This window comes from Phaseolus vulgaris, chromosome 5, assembly GCF_000499845.2.
Source record: "Phaseolus vulgaris cultivar G19833 chromosome 5, P. vulgaris v2.0, whole genome shotgun sequence".
In the NCBI taxonomy this organism is placed as follows: domain Eukaryota; kingdom Viridiplantae; phylum Streptophyta; class Magnoliopsida; order Fabales; family Fabaceae; genus Phaseolus; species Phaseolus vulgaris.
In genome coordinates, this window is record NC_023755.2 from 31,667,184 (window position 1) to 31,688,114 (window position 20,931).

General features: G+C 34.9%; 2 protein-coding genes across 2 annotated transcripts; both read right to left on the reverse strand.

The window, feature by feature from the left end:
• Positions 1-8,908: 8,908 nt before the first annotated feature.
• LOC137835442 (reticulon-like protein B17) lies at positions 8,909-11,238 on the reverse strand. Its single transcript, XM_068643956.1, has 8 exons — positions 10,762-11,238; positions 10,522-10,675; positions 10,338-10,412; positions 10,111-10,252; positions 9,740-9,809; positions 9,576-9,641; positions 9,370-9,492; positions 8,909-9,292 (listed from the first exon to the last, which is right to left on the reverse strand). Exons 1-8 carry the CDS (start codon positions 11,126-11,128, stop codon positions 9,159-9,161), a joined length of 1,131 nt encoding a protein of 376 aa, XP_068500057.1. The 5' UTR covers positions 11,129-11,238; the 3' UTR covers positions 8,909-9,158.
• Positions 11,239-16,056: 4,818 nt separating this feature from the next.
• On the reverse strand, positions 16,057-18,219 carry LOC137834322 (nicotianamine aminotransferase 1-like). Its single transcript, XM_068642381.1, has 7 exons — positions 17,984-18,219; positions 17,521-17,860; positions 17,223-17,441; positions 16,877-16,936; positions 16,643-16,798; positions 16,450-16,543; positions 16,057-16,362 (listed from the first exon to the last, which is right to left on the reverse strand). Exons 1-7 carry the CDS (start codon positions 18,217-18,219, stop codon positions 16,244-16,246), a joined length of 1,224 nt encoding a protein of 407 aa, XP_068498482.1. The 3' UTR covers positions 16,057-16,243.
• Between the last annotated feature and the right edge of the window lie 2,712 nt (positions 18,220-20,931).

Below are 20,931 nucleotides of genomic sequence, written 5' to 3' on the forward strand. Positions count from 1 at the left end.
AGTGCGAAGGAGTGAGGAGAAGTGTAGCGGAGTCCGAAGAGGTTTCCTCAGGAGTGCGAAGAGGTTGCGGGTTTATAAAAGTTGTGCCCACAGTTTTCGTTTGACAAAAAGGTATGTAGGGTTGATTTTTTTTTTGGTTTTTTGTGGTCGCTTTTTGAAGGAAAATGATTTTTCAACACTCGTTCCCTCTTTGCTCCAGATTACACCTTGCTGAGGTGGCTGTAAAGCTGACATGGCAAGGGGCATTTTTGTCAAATGAAATAGCACGGGATTTTGTTTTGAAAAATTCCTATTGAGAGGTGCAGTGAGAAAAGAGAAGAAGCTTGAGAGGTAGCGCGAAAACGTTGAACCCTAAGAAGGCAAGGACTGTGCGGCGGAGTCTGAAAAGGTTTCATTAGGAATGCGAAGAGGTTGCGGGTGCTTAAAGGTTATGCCCCCAGTTTTCGTTTAGCAAAAAGGTATGTAGGGTTTAATTTTTTTTTGGGTTTTTTAAAGAAAAATAATTTTTCAACCCCCGTTCCTTCTTTGCTCCAGATTACACCTTGCTGAGGTGGTCATGAAGCTGACATGGCAAGGGGCATTTTTGTCAAATGCAATAGCACGAGATTTTGTTTTGAAAAATCCCTATTGAGAGGTGCAGTGAGAAAAGAGAAGAAGCTTGACAGGTGCACTGAGAAAAGAGAAGAAGTTTGAGAGGTAGCGCGAAAACGTTGAACCCTAATAAGGCGAGGACTGTGCGGCAGAGTCTGAAAAGGTTTCATTACGAGTGCGGAGAGGTTGTGGGTGCTTACTTGAGCCCGAAGTTTTCGTTTGGCAAAATCGCGAACACGTTGAACTCTAAGAAGGCGAGGATTGTAGGTGGAGTGCGACGAAGTGAGGCGGAGTCCGAAGAGGTTTCCTTAGTAGTGCGAAGAGGTTGCGGGTGCTTAAAGGTTGTGCCTGCAGTTTTCGTTTGGGAAAAAAGGTATGTAGGGTTTATTTCTTTTTGGGTTTTTTGTGGTCGCTTTTTGAAGGAAAATGATTTTTCAACACCCATTCCCTTTTTGCTCTATATTACACCTTGCTGAGGTGGCTGCGAAGCTGACATGACAAAGGGCATTTTTGTCAAATGAAATAGCATAAGATTTTGTTTTGAAAAATCCCCATTGAGAGGTGCAGTGAGAAAAGATAAGAAGCTTGAGAGGTAGCACGAAAACGTTGAACCCTAATAAGGAGAGGATTCTGCGGCAGAATCCGAAAAGGTTTCATTAGGAGTGCGAAGAGGTTGCATGTGCTTACTTGAGCACGAAGTTTTCATTTGGAAAAATCGCAAAGACGTTGAAACCTAAGAAGGCGAGGATTTTAGGTGGAGTGCGACGGAGTCCAAAGAGGTTTCATTAGGAGTGCGAAGTGCAGCGGAGTCCAAAGAGGTTTCATTAGGAGTGCGAAGAGGTTGTAGGTGCTTAAAGGTTGTGCCCACAGTTTTCGTTTGGCAAACAGGTATGTATGGTTGATTTTTTTTGGGTTTTTTGTGGTCACTTTTTGATGGAAACTGATTTTTCAACACCCGTTCCCTCTTTGCTCCATATTACACCTTGCTGAGGTGGCTGTGAAGCTGACATGTCAAAGGGAATTTTTGTCAAATAAATAGTACGGGATTTTGTATTGAAGAATCCCTATTGAGAGGTGCATTAAGAAAAGAGAAGAAGTTTGAGAGGTAGTGCGAAAACGTTGAACCCTAAGAAGGCGAGGATTGTGCGGCGGAGTCTGAAAATGTTTCATTAAGAGTGCGAAGAGGTTGCAGATGCTTACTTGAGCCCAGAGTTTTCATTTGGCAAAATCGCGAAGACGTTGAACCCTAAGAAGACTAGGATTGTAGGTGGAGTGCAACGGAGTGAGGCGGAGTGAGGCGAAGTGCAGAGGAGTCCGAAGAGGTTTCCTTAGGAGTGCGAAGAGGTTGTGGGTGCTTAAAGGTTGTGCCCGCAGTTTTCGTTTGGCAAAAAGGTATGTAGGGTTTATTTTTTTTTTTGGATTTTTTGTGGTCGCTTTTTGAAGGAAAATGATTTTTCAACACCCGTTCCCTCTTTGCTCCAGATTACACCTTGCTGAGGTGGCTGTGAAGCTGACATGGCAAGGGGCATTTTTGTCAAATGAAATAGCATGAGATTTTGTTTTGAAAAATCCCTATTGAGAGGTGCAGTGAGAAAAGAGAAGAAGCTTGAGAGGTAGCGCGAAAACGTTGAACGCTAATGAGGCGAGGACTGTGCGGCGGAGTCCAAAAATGTTTCATTAGGAGTGCGAAGAGGTTGTGGGTGCTTACTTGAGCCCGAAGTTTTCGTTTGGCAAAATCGCGAAGACGTCGAACCCTAAGAAGGCGAGGATTGTAGGTGGAGTGCGGCGGAGTGAGGCGAAGTGCAACGAAGTCCGAAGAGGTTTCCTTAGGAGTGCGAAGAGGTTGCGGGTGCTTAAAGGTTGTGCCTGCAGTTTTCGTTTGGCAAAAAGGTATGTAGGGTTTATTTTTTTTTTGGGCTTTTTGTGGTCGCTTTTTGAAGGAAAATGATTTTCCAACACCCGTTCCCTCTTTGCTCCAGATTACACCTTGCTGAGGTAGTTGTGAAGCTGACATGGCAAGGGGCATTTTTGTCAAATGAAATAGCACGAGATTTTGTTTTGAAAAATCGCTATTGAGAGGTGTAGTGAGAAAAGAGAAGAAGCTTAAGAGGTAGCGCGAAAACGTTGAACCCTAAGAAGGTGAGGACTCTGCGGCGAAGTTCGAAAAAGTTTCATTAGGAGTGCGAAGAGGTTGCAGGTGCTTACTTGAGCCTGGAGTTTTCATTTGGCAAAATCGCGAAGACGTTGAACCCTAAGAAGGCGAGGATTGTAGGTGGAGTGCGGCGGAGTGAGGCGAAGTGCAGTGGAGTCCGAAGAGGTTTCCTTAGGAGTGCGAAGAGGTTGCGGGTGCTTAAAGGTTGTACCCGCAATTTTCGTTTTGCAAAAAGGTGTGTAGGGTTTATTTTTATTTTTTTTGTTTTTTGTGGTCGCTTTTTGAAGGTAAAATGATTTTTCAACACTCGTTCCCTTTTTTTTCCAGATTACACCTTGCTGAGGTGGCTGTGAAGCCGACATGGCAAGGGGCTTGTTAAATGAAATAACACGGGATTTTGTTTTTAAAAATCTCTATTTAGAGGTGCAGTGAGAAAAGAGAAGAAGCTTGAGAGGTAGCGGGAAAACGTTGAACCCTAAGAATGCGAAGACTGTGCGGCGGAGTCCGAAAAGGTTTCATTAGGAGTGCGAAGAGGTTGCGGGTGCTTACTTGAGCCCGGAGTTTTCGTTTGGCAAAATCGCGAAGATGTTGAACCCTAACAAGGCGAGGATTGTAGGTGGAGTGCGGCAGAGTGAGGCGAAGTGCAGCGGAGTCCGAAGAGGTTTCCTTAGGAGTGCGAAGAGGTTGCGGGTGCTTAAAGGTTGTGCTCGCAATTTTCATTTGGCAAAAAGGTATGTAAGGTTGTTTTTTTTTTTTGGGTTTTTTGTGGTCGCTTTTTGAATGTAAATGATTTTTCAACACCCGTTCCTCTTTGCTCCAGATTACACCTTACTGAGGTGGCTGTGAAGCTGACATGGCAAGGGGCATTTTTGTCAAATGAAATAGCACGGGATTTTGTTTTGAAAAACCCCTATTGAGAGGTGCAGTGAGAAAAAATAAGAAGCCTGAGAGGTAGCGCGAAAACGTTGAACCCTAAGACGGTGAGGTGCATCCACTTCCTATAATATTTTGGTTTGGTGATAGAGCACTACTTCAATATCTGGTTCCTGGAATAAATAAAAATATGTGTTAATCTTCAAGTTATAAAACAAGTTAGAATTCATAATTTTTTTTCTAGATAAAATTGGAAGCAATGATCAATATTATGAAGCCAAAAGAGTGTAAACATCAACAATTGTACCAAAAACAGATCAACAATTTCAACTTATAGAGATAGGAAAGAAAAACAATTTTAACACAATTTCAAATTTAGGAACCAAATAGCAATTTCAACATAGTTGCAAATTTTAAAACTAAATAACTATTTCAACACATTTACAATTTAAGAACCAAATAACAGAATAATTTAAAACTAATTTAAAAAAGTACATGGTGGAATCTTCACTCTAACTGGAAGGCTTGTAACATCAATGATGAAAGGCTTTTCAAGACACCAATAACGAAATTGGGGCAACAAAGGTTTAATGATATTTTCAAATATTTTTCACAAGGCATGTAGAATACAAATGAGTCAAATTAGATCAAATTTACTCAGTTAACTAAACTCCCAAAAAATTAGATGAAAATAAAATAACATTTTAACCAAAAATGATTCTACTAACCTCTTCTTCATCTTTGGTCGGATCCAATATAATACAATCACTGTCTGTTACAAAACAACATATTGGCACCGAAGAGACAAGGATGAGAATTAATTACTATTAATAGAATTAAAATATAGAAATAAACCAAGAGACAAACTAACTAGTGTAGATTACAAGCAAGATGCTTTGAGGAATTCCAGTTTCTAGAGGTGCATCACATGCTGCATATACTGCACATGGAAGAAGTTATATGTTAAGTTAAGTCAAGAAAAAAAAGCAAAAATCCAAAAGCATATATTTTAAATCAAACTGAAAATTATTTGACGGAATTGATGGTAATATAATTTGTTCTTTCAATGTGAAATTTGAAACTTAACTAATTTGTCCGAGTCTTTTCTTCGAAATCCAAAGTACTGCATTTGGTGTCTATAATGAGAAATTGCATTTGTTTAATCGGGTTAGATGTGGAAGAAGTTGTCAAACCTTGCATAGTGAGGGTTTGCACATTGAAGAGTGCATACAAAGATCTTCATCCCCCTGCTTCATATGTGATTCTTACCTGGTGGTATGCCAATACTGAGGACATAAAGCGGCTACGCACTCCTTGATGCTCATCCATCATCTTCCTGATACCCTACAACAACAACCGATACAAATTATAATGTAGTATTTAAGAGTTAGATTTTATTTTCTCAATTATGTATTCTAAATATTTCCTTTTTTCTCTCTCTCTGTGCATTTCATTATCAGATATATTGTTGAGAACAAAAATTAGTATACTCACCTGGTATCATTGGTTAGCTTTGTCAGTTGCAAAACTGACTAGTGATCAACAAAAACATGTTGATGAAACAAAGCAAAACTCATGCTCGAGATAAATTTTCTAGCAGCTACTTGAAAACATAATGCTCACATGGTCTTGCTTATGAAATATTCCTCACCATCACATATTTCATCCATATTTTTACTATGTTTAGTTTTATAGATGCATATTTTCAATTGGATTTATCTACTTCAAAATAAATATGAAACTTTTAGTATTTTTTTGCATTTCAAAGCCATGGCAGAATTACAATTTAATATCAAAATTAAAAATCTGCAAACTAATTAGAAAGGTTAGTGTAGACTTCTTACAAATTATCTCAATCAATTTGGTAAGCTTATCACCCACCATTCTTAAAAGAAAACATAACCACATTAATTGTTGAATTTGGTCTTAACTTGCTTAATAATTCTTCTTTAACTCTTAAATGTTGGAATTTTGCTTTTATCATCTTTGTTTATCTTATGAATAGACTCTTTGCTGCAATTAAGAAAGTAATGCCTAGTCCACCACCCACCGCCTATCTAATTTATTCTTTCAGAAATTGTCATGAAATTGGATTAGAAAAATAGCAAAAATCATTCACAGAGAAATAAATAACTATAACAGAATACATCACAGGGGATTAGATTTTAGGATTTAGTAATACACAGGAAAATTCATATATGATAAAGTAAGTTAGGATATGATTAGGTTTTACAAGCAAGCTTGGTTAGCCAACAAGAAGTCATTGGCTTGAGATGCAGTTGTAGCTTCGGACACCAACACCTTTATGACCAAAGTCTTAACCTTCCGGGGTTTGTAAGGAAACCCTCTCTTGCATACGAGTTAACCAACGCTGCAGTTCCCTTCTTCACCAATTGTTAGGAAACCCTAAAAAATCAAATCCAAACCAATACAAAGGTCATTCAACATATAGCAAATCAAAACACCAATAAACCCCAATGTCCAACACTCCAAAAGCCTAACATCCAACAAACAAACGAAATCGAAAAAACGCTAAGTCCTAATCGCCGCACTCCAAAACGCCCAATCGAAGACCCCTAAATCGAAAACCCTGTTATTCCAGACGCTCCCAATCGAAAAAATACACAAATTCCAACCTATTCTTTCACAATGTTGGCCCTTCGCAATCGAAAACGCAACGATGTCCCTTCGCAATCCATAAACGCACCGAATAGTGGAAGAACAAACCCTTTTCCTTCTATTGTTTAGACAAACGCTTTCACGAACGCAGTCCCTTTCACAAACCAAAAACCCACATTCCAAATCCTGTAATTTGTCATTTTTCCACCTTAACAACTGGGACCCACACACTATTTGTTTAATATTAAAAGCTCCACGTCAGACGGGTGTATTCTGGAGCAACGCAAATAGAGGTGTCAAAATATCGATACTCATTTAAGATAGAAATGAGGTGAAAGAAAAGTTGTTTTGAGATGTGAATATTATATTATTAATTTTGAGGGGAAATAGAAAAATATAAAAGTTTTAAAATCTTATACTGTAGAGAGGTATTTTGTTTATTTACCTCAATAGTCTCTTATTAAATAGGCTAAGAAAAACAATAATTTATATAAATCTCCTCTAATTAATTGTCAAAATATTTTGTAAGGATAAAATTGTAAATGAGTCATCCATCTCCAAAACAAACAACTATATTATCTTAATAAACTTGAAAACATTAACCACTATCATATGATGACACCAAATAGTTAATCATTCTTTTTATTTGTTAAGTATCTTCTTTAACATAACAAAATATGAAGCCTTAGGCTAGAAAATGTGCTTATATTTTTTTTTTTCATTATCAACAAATATTAATGATTAATGTATTTTATAAGGAGAAACTCAAATGTGCAACTTATCTCTCCTTTATTGGTGTGGCTTGGTTACGGTACAAGGGAGTCATGGCAGTATGGGCTTTGTAATATTGTGGTTAAAGTATCAAGTGCATTTTGAAACCATTATTACCCATTTAGGTGAAAAAAATTATTAAATTAGATTAAATTGTGGGGGCAAAAAACGAATTTAAAGAAGAAGTCATGGAGATAGTACACAAGTTTGCTTAGAAAGGTGAAGTTGTGTGGATGGTACATAATTTTGTGTTGAAATTGTGTGATATTTGCACGATTTTGTATAATAATGTAGAAGAGTTTGAAAAAAAAAACTTATGTCATGATTGTATTTTTCTTCATACGGGAAAATGTATCAAATAGTGTGTCTGATACACCATTACAAATAATTACAATTAATATATTATTACAAATCCAAATACGCAAAAAAAATAATTTTTTAAAATTTACAAATATACCACAATAAGAAAATATTAAAGTCTTTCACGCATTATATCTATTATTTTTTTCGTAACCAAACTTAACATAACTTTAGTGAAGAATAATACAACTGAAGTTGTGCAGGAGTGACACAACTTCATTTTTTTATTTTACACCGAAGTTGTGTCACTTATGCACAATTTCAGTTAATTAACACAATTAAATAAAATTGTGCAGATGTCACACAATTTCAACACAAAATTGTGTACCATCCACACGATTTCAACTTTCTAAGCAAACTTCTGTCATCCCCACGACTTCTCCTTTAAATTCGTTTCCATGCCACACAACTTAACCCAATTTAGTAAACAAATTATTTTCCTAAATTGGTAATAATGGTTTCAAAATGCACCATTTTCGTACTTTAGCCTAATATTTTATTTATCGTTGTATTAAGATTCTTTTTCATTAACTATTTCTCATTTCACCATACAATAGCTTTTACAATATGAATTCAGTTAACGAGTATGGTAGGTCATCATCAATGCCAAAGACATATTGTTAGAACTTCAATAGTTGTTTTGGCCCTCCCAGTCCAATCTCAAGCATTGGGTTAAAATAATTTCCTACTATCTAACAATTTCTCTTCTTCTCATATTTGTTTGTCCAATTCTACTACTGTAGATACTTTGAAAGCAATACATGATACTGAAATACAACGTTTTTCTCCATCCCAAATGAATCTACCTCAGGTCTTAGGTGTGAATTCATATGCATTTCGGCATCAGGTCTCAAGTCTCATGGATGTTGGCGACGTGTCGGGCTTACTAGATTTCGTTGTCGATGATGCGATGACCTTTTCTACATTGAGCATTGGTACATCACCCACCACAATTGTTTCCATGACTATAAGGCCATCGGGAGAAAGGCCATCGCAAGGGAGAATCCCATTGTGAAGGGTGCGAATATCACGCGGGTCAGAAAACCCTAAAATCGAAGGAGAAAACACTTTGATCGATGATTGAGACAAAACCCTAAAATCGGAGAAGGGGAAAACACTTTTGATCCCTAATTTCGAGTTGAGATTTATAATGTGGTGATTATTATGTGAATCCTTGAATGCTTGTTTCTTTGAAGGTATTTCTTGTGTTAGAAATGTTCCTCTTGTTGGTACCATTGTTAATCAACCTGCTAAATCACCACTAGTTTTGGTCCAAAATCAAAGCAGTGAGGGTGAAAGGGTGAAAGATGGAGGGGAGGTCCTGATGGGGAAGAATGGATGGAGGAAAGAAGAAAAAATCATAAAAATTGGTGTCTACGTGTACAGTCCATGTTTACATATTAATGACATTGTGTGTGTCAAATCATCATCAGTTTAGGCGTTTGTGAAAATTTAACAAATGGACTAAATTACATATTTTTTAAAAAAATCTTGGGAAAATTGATTTTTTTTTAAATCCATATAATAAATTGAATATTTAACTTAAATGTATGAAAAAAAGGTAATTATACCATTTAAATAATATTCACAATATTATAATATTGAACTATTTTATTCAAGCTCCGCCACTGCCTGAAAAATATTTGATAATGTGAAGAATAAACACCGATTGGTGTGTATTTCAGTGAAGAATTTAGTGTTTGGCCAGAAACAATGAGTTTCTCAGAACTGATTATTGAAAATCAATAAGGTGGTAGTTTTGGCATCCTTGTTCCCTGACCACTAATGCTTCCTATGCTTCCTGCTCTGGCTCTGCCATCACAGCTGCTTTCTGCTGTTCCTTCTCGCTTACTTCATCTTCTCCATCTTCTAACTGTAGTGTCACCTGCTGCCTTAAATGTCTGAATAGTACGAGCAATATGAAAACTGCAAAGAAAGAGTTATTTCTGCAACTGCTACAATACAGTTCATGCAATAGACTGCAGCCAACTTGTGAAACTTACTTGTGAAGATTCGAGTTTTTATTGAAGATAGATTCCAGAAGGCCATGACTACTGATGCCAACACTTTCTTCTTGTGAGTGCAAGCACTCCATGCATCCAACAACCATAATTTCAAGCACTCAGCTGCATAATGAAAGATTCTATCATTAAGCACTAAAAACTGGACAGACCTACGAAATTTCCTACAAAAGTAGGGGGAGTTATACCTCTCTTATTTATTTGAGCACTGTAGCAAGAATAGAGCTTTGGAACACTGAAACTGATAAAAAATCCTGTTCGTATATATATACATAAATCTCTCAGTTTAGTAGGATACTGTAAGACAAGAAACTGTGAGTGGAAAAGGATATAGAGTTCATTGTTTCCTCACCAATGGCACACAGCCTCCAGATAGTAATTAGGTGGCCGTATTCTGCACCTAGTAGAAGGAAAGGAACAACCTGCAACAACAAAAACACCAAAAAGACCAACTATTCAGAACTCAATAATCATGGACCTGACATGTCAAGAACTCAATAAGAAAATTCAATCCAACTATTGTGGAAGAATGTCTTGAACCACTATGTGAATGCTTCTAAAGCCAGAATGATTCTCATGATCTCATCAGAGCAGGAATTTAAAATGGGGGATTCTTACAATTACTTTAATCTAAGGCGGTATCATATTAGCTGACAGCTTTTACAATTACATGGGATCAAAATTAAATTCTCAATCTAAGAGAAGAAGAACTTGGAGGATTACTTTGAGGGTCATGCATGGTTCTCCTGAGAATAGCGCCCTCATCTTTGAAATTGCAAAATTCAGTGTAGGAAGACTTAACTTTGCAAGACGCAAAATGTCGTCTTCTTTCAGCCTGACTTCCCTCTTTTCCACAGCCATATTTCTGAAATATAAACACCAAAATCACAAAAGCACAGAAATTTGAAGAATAATAGCATCACCTATGAATTGAAAAGTAAAAATCGTACCCTTGACAAATCGAATTTGAGAAAAACGAAGCACCCAAGAAGAGAATTCCAAATTGCGACATGGCCGAGAAAATGCTGAAAAATACAAACATCACAGATATTCCTCCACGTGAGTGAAAACAAAAAGAAAACGCATAAGAGACAAAATTTTGTCAAAAAGACAACGAGAAATTAAATTACTGACCTGAAGTTCAGTCCTTGAGTAAAGCAAGAAGACAAGAGACAAAGCGACCCGAACCCAAACCAAAACGTTGACTTCGACGCATCTTTCCACATGATCAAATCACTAACCATCTGCCCAACACGATCGAAATCACCGCCACTCTCTTCTTCACTTTCTGGAAAAAAACACCCAGAAAAAATAATTAAGATAAAATATTGAGAAGTTAGAGAAGCCAAAAGGATAACAACAAAAAATGCATACTTGGAGATGAGGCGGAAGGTGGAACAGAGCTAGGTTTCTCCTTCTTAGTTCGCGCGGTTTGTCTTCTCTTCTTGGGTTGTTTTCCAACCTCTTCGATCAACCCCGAGTCCTTTTCTTCTCGAATCTCAAGCTCGAAGCGTCGCCTGGGTTTGCGAGGATTCCTCGGGGAGGCAGTTTGGGGTGCCCGAGTTTTGCAGCGGCGGCGGCGCCCGGCGGAATCCGGCAACTCCAGAAGCGGCGTGTCGATGTGGGTGGTGGAGTCTGCGGGGGCCGAAGGGGGTTTGGTGGGAGTTGAGAGGTGTTGTTGGATGGGTTTGTCGTCTTCAATTGGGAGAGAAGGGTTTGGTTGAGGAGATGAAGAATCCATGATTTGAAATGGGTTTTGTTGTGTTGTTTTGTGAGTGAGTGAGGAAGAAGAAGAAGATTGTTGAGGGTTTTGTGAGGTTCTCGCAGTGTTAAGTGATACTAAAATGAATTCGAATGAAGACAATTTAGGTAGTAGCCGTTGGAAGATATCTGTTTTTAAATTTTAATACAAATTATAATTTTCTAAATATCATCTTATCACAAATAAATGCGTAGGATATTGTTGACTTTTTAAATCAGATGTATTAATGTTGTAAAAACATAGTTATATTATTATTCATAATTTAATTACATAAATTCGTTCAATTATACTATTTTACTAATTTATTATCCAAATCAAAGTTTTTAGTATTAATAAATTTTATCATTGTTCATTTTATTTTTTTACTACTTACATTTGAGTCCGAAGTTATGATCATGATTCCACAACACATCTTAGATGGATGAATTAGGTAGATTCGTCTCTGGTAGACTGGGTAATATGGATCGACTCTTAGGAGACATTGATCGTTGGGTTCAACCTCTAGCTGATGATTGACATGAATTGACCTTTGGGAGACTCGGTGATTAATATGGATTGGCCCCAGTGAAATTAGTCCTTGAAAAATATCACTTAATCTTAGTTATATTTGCATAATAACAACCCATTAGTACCAAAATCTAACGAAAACATCTAAATGACTCCCAAAACATAGTCAATCCATATTTACTATTATGTGGAATTTGATGGTGATTCCATATTTTATAATCATTTATAAAAACAACAACATTAAAAATAAAAAGGGCATCAAATTTTTTATACTCATTTTTGGCTGGTTCATGTATACATCCATAAAGTTCAAAGTATTCAAGAAGAGTATTCAAAAACACATTTGAACCAAAATAAATTGGCTCCACAATAGAGTTAGGTAAAAAAATTTCAACCTCCACAAGACAACATAGCACAAAAATCATGAAAAGTCTCCATTTTTCAGCGAAGCCTTGGCAATTGTACTGGTACGATTCGTAAGACCGAGAGCATGTCTCGGACCCCGTCGCTGGCACCAAGTCCCTACGGACTGTTTCTATAAGGCCAACCAACACCATGAATCCAATTACGCTCAAACAATATCAGCAAGACTAAACCAATGATTAGGAGTTAGGTAATGCAACCCTAATCGCAGTCCAACTCCTTAATCCAGCCCAATAAGGAAAACCCACTAAGGTAATATAAAATATGCACAAAATCCAAGAATCGGGTATGTCATTGTCTATAGTGCTCTAGTTACCGAGTGTCAAACCCCTTTGCTGACTTAAGCGTTGGAGTGCCTTCTGCAGGTTGAAGTGTAACGTGATCGACCGACAAGAAGGAAGAAGACAAGTCCTCTCGATAGTTCTCTAGGCCCCATCCCCGAACGAGAACAACAACCATTAGCAATTGGTCCTCTCTCTTTTAAGGAATTGAGCGCCACTGAAACTAGCAACATTTTTCACTGCCAAATCTCCAACTTTAATTTCTTTCTCCCACATCAACCACGCAGATTTATGTTTTTTTTCCACACTTTTCTGATTGTTTAAGCACATTTTCTCAATATCTAAAATAAGAACAATAATTGATTAAACTTTTAATTTTTATAATTATCTACTTCTCATTTATCTTATTATTTGCAAAAGAATAATTTGTGAAACTACTTGAACTGTATTTAAAATAGTTTTTTATTATTTTTTACGTAATCAAATTGTAATACATACAAAGTAGTTGTTATTAATTTTTATTTAACTTTTTATGATTAGATTATAAGTATTGGTAGAACCAAATATTTATTTTCTTTATACTAATTTTTTATCTAATCTCTTCACATGTTTTCTATCGTAGTTAAGTCATGATGATGAATGCTGAACCAAAATAGAATAACAAAAGAGAAGGGAGTCGTCATCATAGTTTATTACGGAAAATTATGTAAAAATTGAAAAAGATGGTTTGTGAACTAGATTTGGGATTCAAAAGACGATTACGTGTAGAGAAGGTACTAACACTCCTACAATTCTCGTCCATAGATGATACTACCCTTAATTAAATATGTGAAACGAGTGTGATTTTTCATAATGTTTATTTATCCTAAAAATATAAACAAAATTCATAAAGATTTTTTTTTATTTTTTATTTGGGCCCGATAAGGATGAACCTTGGTCTTACATATTTTTGTTCATAACAAAAAAATCAGGGTTTACATAGTTCTAAAGATTAAACTATGGCATAGGCAATTACTTCATGCACCCAATCAATTGCTTCCTGCACCCAATGAACTTTTTAAAATCCCATTATGCCCTTGTCTTCTTTATTTTGAAAAACGGTGTAGGGTGCAGAGAAACTTGCTTTTCCTCTTTGGTGGTGGTTTGAGCTGCAGAGGAGGTGGTTTTAGTGTGGTGGTGGACGGGCCATTTGCACTATAACGTCCGTCGGTTGACATTGTTGTGAGGTAAGAAGACATTTTAAGCTGTTTTTTCGCATTTTGTTTGAGCTGAGGTGGTCATGGATACTGATATCCAAAAGTCTGGTTTTAACCTTACGGATGCAAGCGTCTGGAAGTCATTGTTAAACACTCTGGATATAAACATCTGTAAGCAATTAACATTTGTAGTTGAAGCTCCCGGACACCTATGTTCATAGTAGAGAAATGCATTACGAATATCATTATCCAGAATTGGGTTTTGTATTTTGGATGTACATATCCAAAATTGGGTTTTGTATTTCGGATGTACATATCCAAAATTGGGTTTTGAATTCCGGATGTACATATTCAGAATAGTTAACTGTGTACCGGATGTGGGCATGCAGAAATATATTTTTTGACTTGTGGATTTCTATATCCGAAAGCTAAGTGATATTTTTTTTCCAGCATTCTTAATGGATACAACTGTCTCAAAGGAGAAATGCGAACGGAAGAATGAAAAAATGATGTTGCCCGCTGCGTTCAGTGTGAAAACGAAGGTGGCGGGGGCGGCTACTGCGTGAGCACGAAGGTGACGGTGGCGGTGATGGCTGCAGCGCGAAAACGAAGGGGTATTGTGATTAGGTGCAAATCTCTCCCTTAACCTAATTTCAATTTCATTAAGGACATTTTTATATTTTCGCAAATTTCATTATGGGCATTTTGGTATTTTCACAAACATGATTGGATGTAGGGAGAATCAACCTTAAACTATTTGAAGGCAATTGCTTCCTGCACCATATCACTGCACCCGATTCCAGCGGAAAAGACGAAACTATCCTTAAAAAAAAATTTCCAAAATATGTGTTCTGGATTTTTTTTTCCGGAACGAAATTTTATATTACGGATTTTTTATCCAGAATGAGTTTTTCATTTTTGTTTCCGGATTTTTATTTACGAAACACAATAATCTCTTTTCCAGATTTTTTTTTCCAGAATGTATTATTTATCAATTCCGGATTTTTTTGTCCGGAATAGAATTTTAAATTTTGTTTCCGGATTTTTATTTCCGAAACTCAATAACCACTTCCGGATATATTTTTCCAGAATATATTATTTTCAATTCCGGATTTTTATTTCCGGAATAAAGGGCATTTTTGAAATTTTTAAAACTGTGTTGGGTGCAGGTTAAAATGTGTTGGGTGCAGGGAGCATTTGCCCTATTTGAAAAAGGACCTTACTAGTGTGAGTTGGGCTTTTGGAAAAGTGAAAAGCATGGAACTATTTGAAAGAAAGTGTCATGGAACTGGGATTTTTTGAAAAGTGAAAAGAGAGATTTTTGGAAAAGTGAAAAGAGAGGAACTATTTGAAAGAGGGTGTTAGGGGCAACTGTGCTTTTTGGAAAACTAAAAAGTTTGGAACTATTTGAAAGAGGGTGCTAAGGGGAATTGGGCATTTTTTGGAAAGTGAGCTCAACAATTGATCTCGCTCCTACATATTTCTATTAAGAATATAAAATGAGGGATCATGTAGTTATGCTAGGGGAATTAGGCCTTTTAGAAAAGTGAACCCGAGAAGGGTTGGTCTCTCTCTTTTGTATAATTTTTAGAATAGAAAATCAGGGATCACATAGTTTTGTCAAGAAAAATTAGGCTCTTTAGAAAAGTGAACCCAACAAAATTAACCTCGCTCTTATGTATTTATGTTAAGAACAAAATATCAGGGATCACGTAGTTCTTTCAGGCGAAACTGGGCTTTTAAAAAATGTGAACCCAATAAGGACTAGCCTCGCTCCTATGTATTTCTATTAAGAACAGAAAATCAGGAATCACATAGTTCTGTTAAGGGAAACTGAGTTTTTTAGAAAAATGAACCCGACAAGAACTAATCTAGCTCCTACGTATTTATGTTAATAACAGAAAATTAGGAATCACGCATCGTTTGCAAAGATTTTGTTTGTTTGTTGATTTTTTTATATTTTAGATTTTACGTTTTTATTATTTTTTATATTTTTATCGAAAAAGAGTATTAAGTAAAAAGTGATGCGTATGATTATACAATACTCAGATAATTATTTTACAAATTCAAATTTTAAAGTATTTATTATATATTTTTAAAAAAGAAATTAAAGCAGGTGGGTGTGTAAAATTAAAAAGGGCGGCAGATAGCAAAGGTGTTAGGCTAGCTAAATGGGCCATGCTTATTTGGCTAAGGGTGGTACGCATATTAACAACACTTCATTATTGTTTCTTATCCTTTTTCTTCTCGCACACATTTTTTGATATTTGTACTCTTTCTTTGCCTTTTTCACTAGTGTTTACACAACAAAATTTAGAAAGAGTCACACTAATAATTAAAAAACAGGCTTAAAATAAAGATGTTGAAAGTAGAAATTCAACATAAGGCATAAACAACACTTCATTATAGTAGAGACACATATAACTTGCAAAACCAAACCAGCCATCTGAGGAAAAAACTAAGCCAAGATTAATACACCAAACAAAGAAAGCATAAATTATACAATTACTGCCACAAATCATACATGGCAACTCCCCCTACTTCCTTAAGGTACACCCATTAAATACAGTATTATATCAGTACATGAGTATATTTAGCCACATAAAATGTCTTATTAGGACTTACCACACCTAAAAGTAAACACATTTTCCACCATGTCCCCTTGCAGACCTTTAATATGGCATGACTTATGGCATTTTTGCATGTCTAAGACCGAATGCTTTTATCCTGCTAAGGCCTTCTTTTAGATCAGAAGGATCAACAGCAAGGCTAAACCGAAGCCAATTCTTTAGTCCAACCATAATACCTACAAGTATTATTAACGATCATCACATCTTCATCATTTTGTCACAATATCAATGGAATTTCAATAATGACTTAAGAAAATTCTTACCAGGAAAAACAACTACAGATTCCTCTTTGGCCAACTTACTGCAAAATTGTATATCATCAACAATGCCCTCAAGTTGGGACAGGTTAATCTCCACCTACTCCATCATTTTTCATTAGTTGATATGTTCTAAAGATAATGTAATGTTATAAATCTAGAACATTATGAAAATTGTAAAATTCTTTGTGCCACTCACCATTACAACCATGGCTCCTTCTGGTTTCAGAGGGCATGTCAAGCAAGGGATTTCCTTACACCCATCATAGAATATGTTTGCAGTCTCTCTCAGTATATCAAGATTATTTGAATGGAAATCGTTTGTAGTATTCTCAAGAATTTTTGGTATTGCTGCCTGCTAAAAACGTAAGTGATATACTCAACTTCAATCAAAAAGTATGTATTAATTGGTTATTTATCAATTTGTTAATACCTGCACGATGGTTGGAGGGTTATCAGTGATCTCTATATAATCGATTATTTTCGACACGATCTAATAAAGAAACAAAACAATTACATTGTTAGTCTAAAAGTAGTCAGTCAAATATTAAGATATCTGCTGATAAATTTCAACATGACACATAATTGAATTTTATCAGTTTCTTTTCTTATAAATTAAATTTTTTAACTTTATTACATAAAAAATGGTTGAGAATATGATTGAATCATGTAATAATTTTTCTATGTCTAGGTTATTCCTACTCAATTTTTTTTTATATAAAAACAAACTTTAGACTAATAAATTTTTAAGCATAAAAAGATTATAAACAAAAACAAACCCCAGATTTTTGAAAACTTCCTTGAGGATCACATATGGCTATCCACCCAATTCTCCAACCAGGAATAATCCATCTTTTTGAAAAAGAACCAATCGTAATAACTGGCACTATTGAAGAAAACTCTCCCATGGGCACAAACTGTTTGCTTCCAAAAACTACATGGGCATAGACTTCATCAGAGATGACAAAGATTCCAAGCTTGCTTGCAATCTCTGCAACCTACAAGAATCATGAAAAATCACTAAATTTTGTTTTTTTTTCTAACCCTAATAAATTTCAAGGTTTAAGCTAAAGATACCCTTTTCAAATGTTCATACGCAAACACATTCCCACACGGACTACTAGGGCTTATGAGTACCAAAGCCACAGTATTCTGATCTGCTAAATTTTCTAGAGATTCAAGGTCAACTTCCCATCCTCTCTCAGGCAAAAGGTCAAAATGTCGAACTTCAAGATGACAATGAGAGGCACGAAGTTCATACTGTGGGTACCCTGGTTTTGGAAGGAGAATGTTGGCCCCATGACGTGCAATGGAAGGTAATATTATATCTACTGCTTGTGTGCCACCAATGGTGAGAAAAACATTCTCTGCTGATAATTTATGTGGAAGATGAGAGGAGAGATGATCTGCAATAGCCCTGTTAAGAAATATATGAACTAAGTATAACACTAAGCAAATTCTTTTGGAAATAACAAACCAATAAAGTGATTGTAAGTATAAGATTGTACAATGATTTAGAAATGAGTTTGAAGAAACAAACCTCTTAGCCTCAAGTAAGCCAAGAGTAGGAGGGTAACAATTGAAGTTAAAGGAGTGAACGGCTGTTGTAACAGCATCAAGAGCCACAATGGTGGTCCGAAACAGTGGGTTATCAGGAGGATCTACACGACCAAGACGAACCACTGGTCTGTTGTCTTCATTGTTGACGATGTCCAGCAACATGTCATAGATGCCTCCCACAGTAATGCTTGAAGCTTTCAACTCTTTGTTTTCCATAATCTTAGTTAATGACTGAATTATGAGGAGAAGATAGCAAAGACAACTAAGAACACAAAGAGTATGAGAACAACTCCATCTAATGTTATTTTATGTTATTATATATATGGGTGATAATACACAATCACCCATTTTCTAAAATAATTTGGGATAAAAATGTTAGTTTTTTTATTAGGTATTAGAAAGGTGTTGAAAAGAATATGTCAAAAGTTAGCATGAGAACAAAAAAGAAAAGGAGAAAGATGCTTTGACATTGATGTTTTCATTTGACATATCCTTATAATAACCGTAAATAATAATAATATATTAAATTAAGTTATTTAAATAAAGTATAAATTAAATTATTAAATATAAAAATAATAATAAAAATTGTAAAATGGGAATGAAAAAGTTTAGAATTATCTACACATCAGCATCCATAATAAATTATTATTTTATACAGTTTTATACTATTATAATATAATAATATGAGTCTTACTTTCGGTATAATGGGATTTTTATGTTATTGGGTTTCTTAAAAAATAATTCACAAAAATTGGTAGACGTAAAATCCATTATAAAATAGGGATAATCGTATTTTAAGCAAAAATTCGTGTAAATCTGTTTTAAGTACAATTTTTTTATTTTGTCATGTTTTAAAAAGTCATGTGTAAAAGTTTTCACCTTTAATTTATTCCTAAAATATTTAAAGATGTGTATTAAACTATGGTTTTGATTAAAACAATAACAAAAAAAACATAATTTATGTAATATTCTCTTGTTATAATTATATTATCTAACATTCATTCATAATATTCAATTTTAGAGACTAATTTTAGAGACTGAAAATAAATAGTGAAACTTCAATTTATATATCAATTCATATTTAACTTAATTAACATGAAAACCAAATAAAAATAAAACATAGTGAATAATCAATTCAATTTCAGTATTATATATATATATATATTTATTTGAGAATGTATTGGGAAAATCATAACTAATTTTTTGACTTTAGTGTAGATATAAAATAATTACTTATGAAGCAAATAAATAGACAAGAAAAAAGCAAAATAGAATAATAGTGTCGATAATTTTTAATGTGGAAAACCTCCTTGACTTAATGAGTAAAAATTCACGGGACATAGTCTAGCATGAAAGTAGGATTACAATATTTGTTTCTCTAATTTTATGAAGATAACACTTAATCTCATTAAAGATGAAATACAATGTCTCTCTACCTCTTACTAGGATTTCTATTTTTTTATCAGTAAAAAATATAATTAAATAAGACTTATTAGTTTTAGACATGGCAGACCAATCCTAAGACTTATCAAAACCTCTGCAACAATAACATAGACATAAACTTAGACAACAAACACAAGAGGTTGCATACTCATTGAATCAGAATCAGGTTGCCCTGCTTCCCATACTTACGTTTAAAAGGAAAGGTTCTTACTTTCACACATCATTCTTACTAGGATTTCTAATTTCACACTATGGTAGATATTAATTCTCTAATCTACTTTCTATGTTGTTGTGCTCACTTGTTTGCTTTTTAATTCCTCACAAGTTCCCTTTGTGCAAAGAATGAGAGAAAAACTCTTATTCATGAAGATATAGTATTAATGCTTTCAGATTTTCAAGATATCTTGAAAAGACTATGTTCAACTTTTTACTTCATAATTTCAGAGGTATAATTCTAAGATTTTAGAATATCTATCATTAAATATATTCAATGAATCAATTACCAAGAGTCATTGGTGTGATCTCCCATTAATTCACAAAAAAAAAAATCACTTTTAGCGACCACCAAATTCGGTCACTAAAAGCATTATAATCGGTCACTAAAGGTATCTGCGACCGAAACAGTCACCAAATAAAGATGGAAGCGAAAACCCTAGTCGCAAAGCCTTTAGCGACCGAATTATACAGTGGTTGCTAATTTGCAACCAAAATTTTGGTGGCTAAATCGGTCGCAAAAAATTTGGTTACCAAAATTAGGAACCAAATTAGCAACCAAAATTTTGGTGACCAAATTTTCTGCAACCCTAAACCAAAATTTCGGTGACTAAATCGGTTGCAGAAAATTTGGTCACCAAAATTCAGAGACCAAATTAGTGACAAAAATTTTATAAAAAAATCGGTGGCTAAATCGGTGACAGAAATAAAAGGTGATAGTGACCACCATTTTCGGTCGCTAATGGATTAAAATAGTTAATTAAAAAAAAATTGATGACTAATTCGGCAGCTAAATGAAGATCCCTATAGCGAAAAATTTGATATCGATGACTAAATATTTTTTTTAATTACAGCGACCGATTTTATTTCGATCGCTAAACAACATCTTTGTACATATAGCGACCAAATCGATTTTGAGTTCGGTGACTATTTTTATATGTATTATTAATACCTATTTAAAATGGTATTTTGATCAATTTATAAAAAATATTCAAACTTGCTTATAATTACTCAAAATTCAATCAAATTAAACAAGATTGAACTTTAAAAAATATAGCATATATAAATATACTATAATACATAAAACTTTCTCCTGTGAAATTCAAAGAACATACTAAAAATCTAAACTTAAGCTTCCCCATAAAAAAATACAAAAAAGAGGTATCAATAATAAAACAGTAAAACATATAACATGCTTAATGGGTGCACACGTTGAATCCATCTTTACTTGAATCCTCCTTAGCCTAGCCAACATCAACTATTTCTTCATTT

Bases quoted from the DNA above. Each gene is read 5' to 3' on its own strand.
- LOC137835442 (XM_068643956.1), bottom strand. From the start codon at position 11,128: ATGGATTCTTCATCTCCTCAACCAAACCCTTCTCTCCCAATTGAAGAC. The intron at 10,413-10,521 runs GTCAGTAATTTA...TGTATTTTTCAG, and splicing joins ACTCAAGGACTGAACTTCAG to CATTTTCTCGGCCATGTCGC. The intron at 9,293-9,369 runs GTAAGTTTCACA...CTTTCTTTGCAG, and splicing joins AAAAACTCGAATCTTCACAA to TTTTCATATTGCTCGTACTA.
- LOC137834322 (XM_068642381.1), bottom strand. From the start codon at position 18,219: ATGGAAAACAAAGAGTTGAAAGCTTCAAGCATTACTGTGGGAGGCATC. The intron at 17,442-17,520 runs GTATCTTTAGCT...TGATTCTTGTAG, and splicing joins CGTATGAACATTTGAAAAGG to GTTGCAGAGATTGCAAGCAA. The intron at 16,544-16,642 runs GTGAGTGGCACA...ATGATGGAGTAG, and splicing joins AAGGAGCCATGGTTGTAATG to GTGGAGATTAACCTGTCCCA.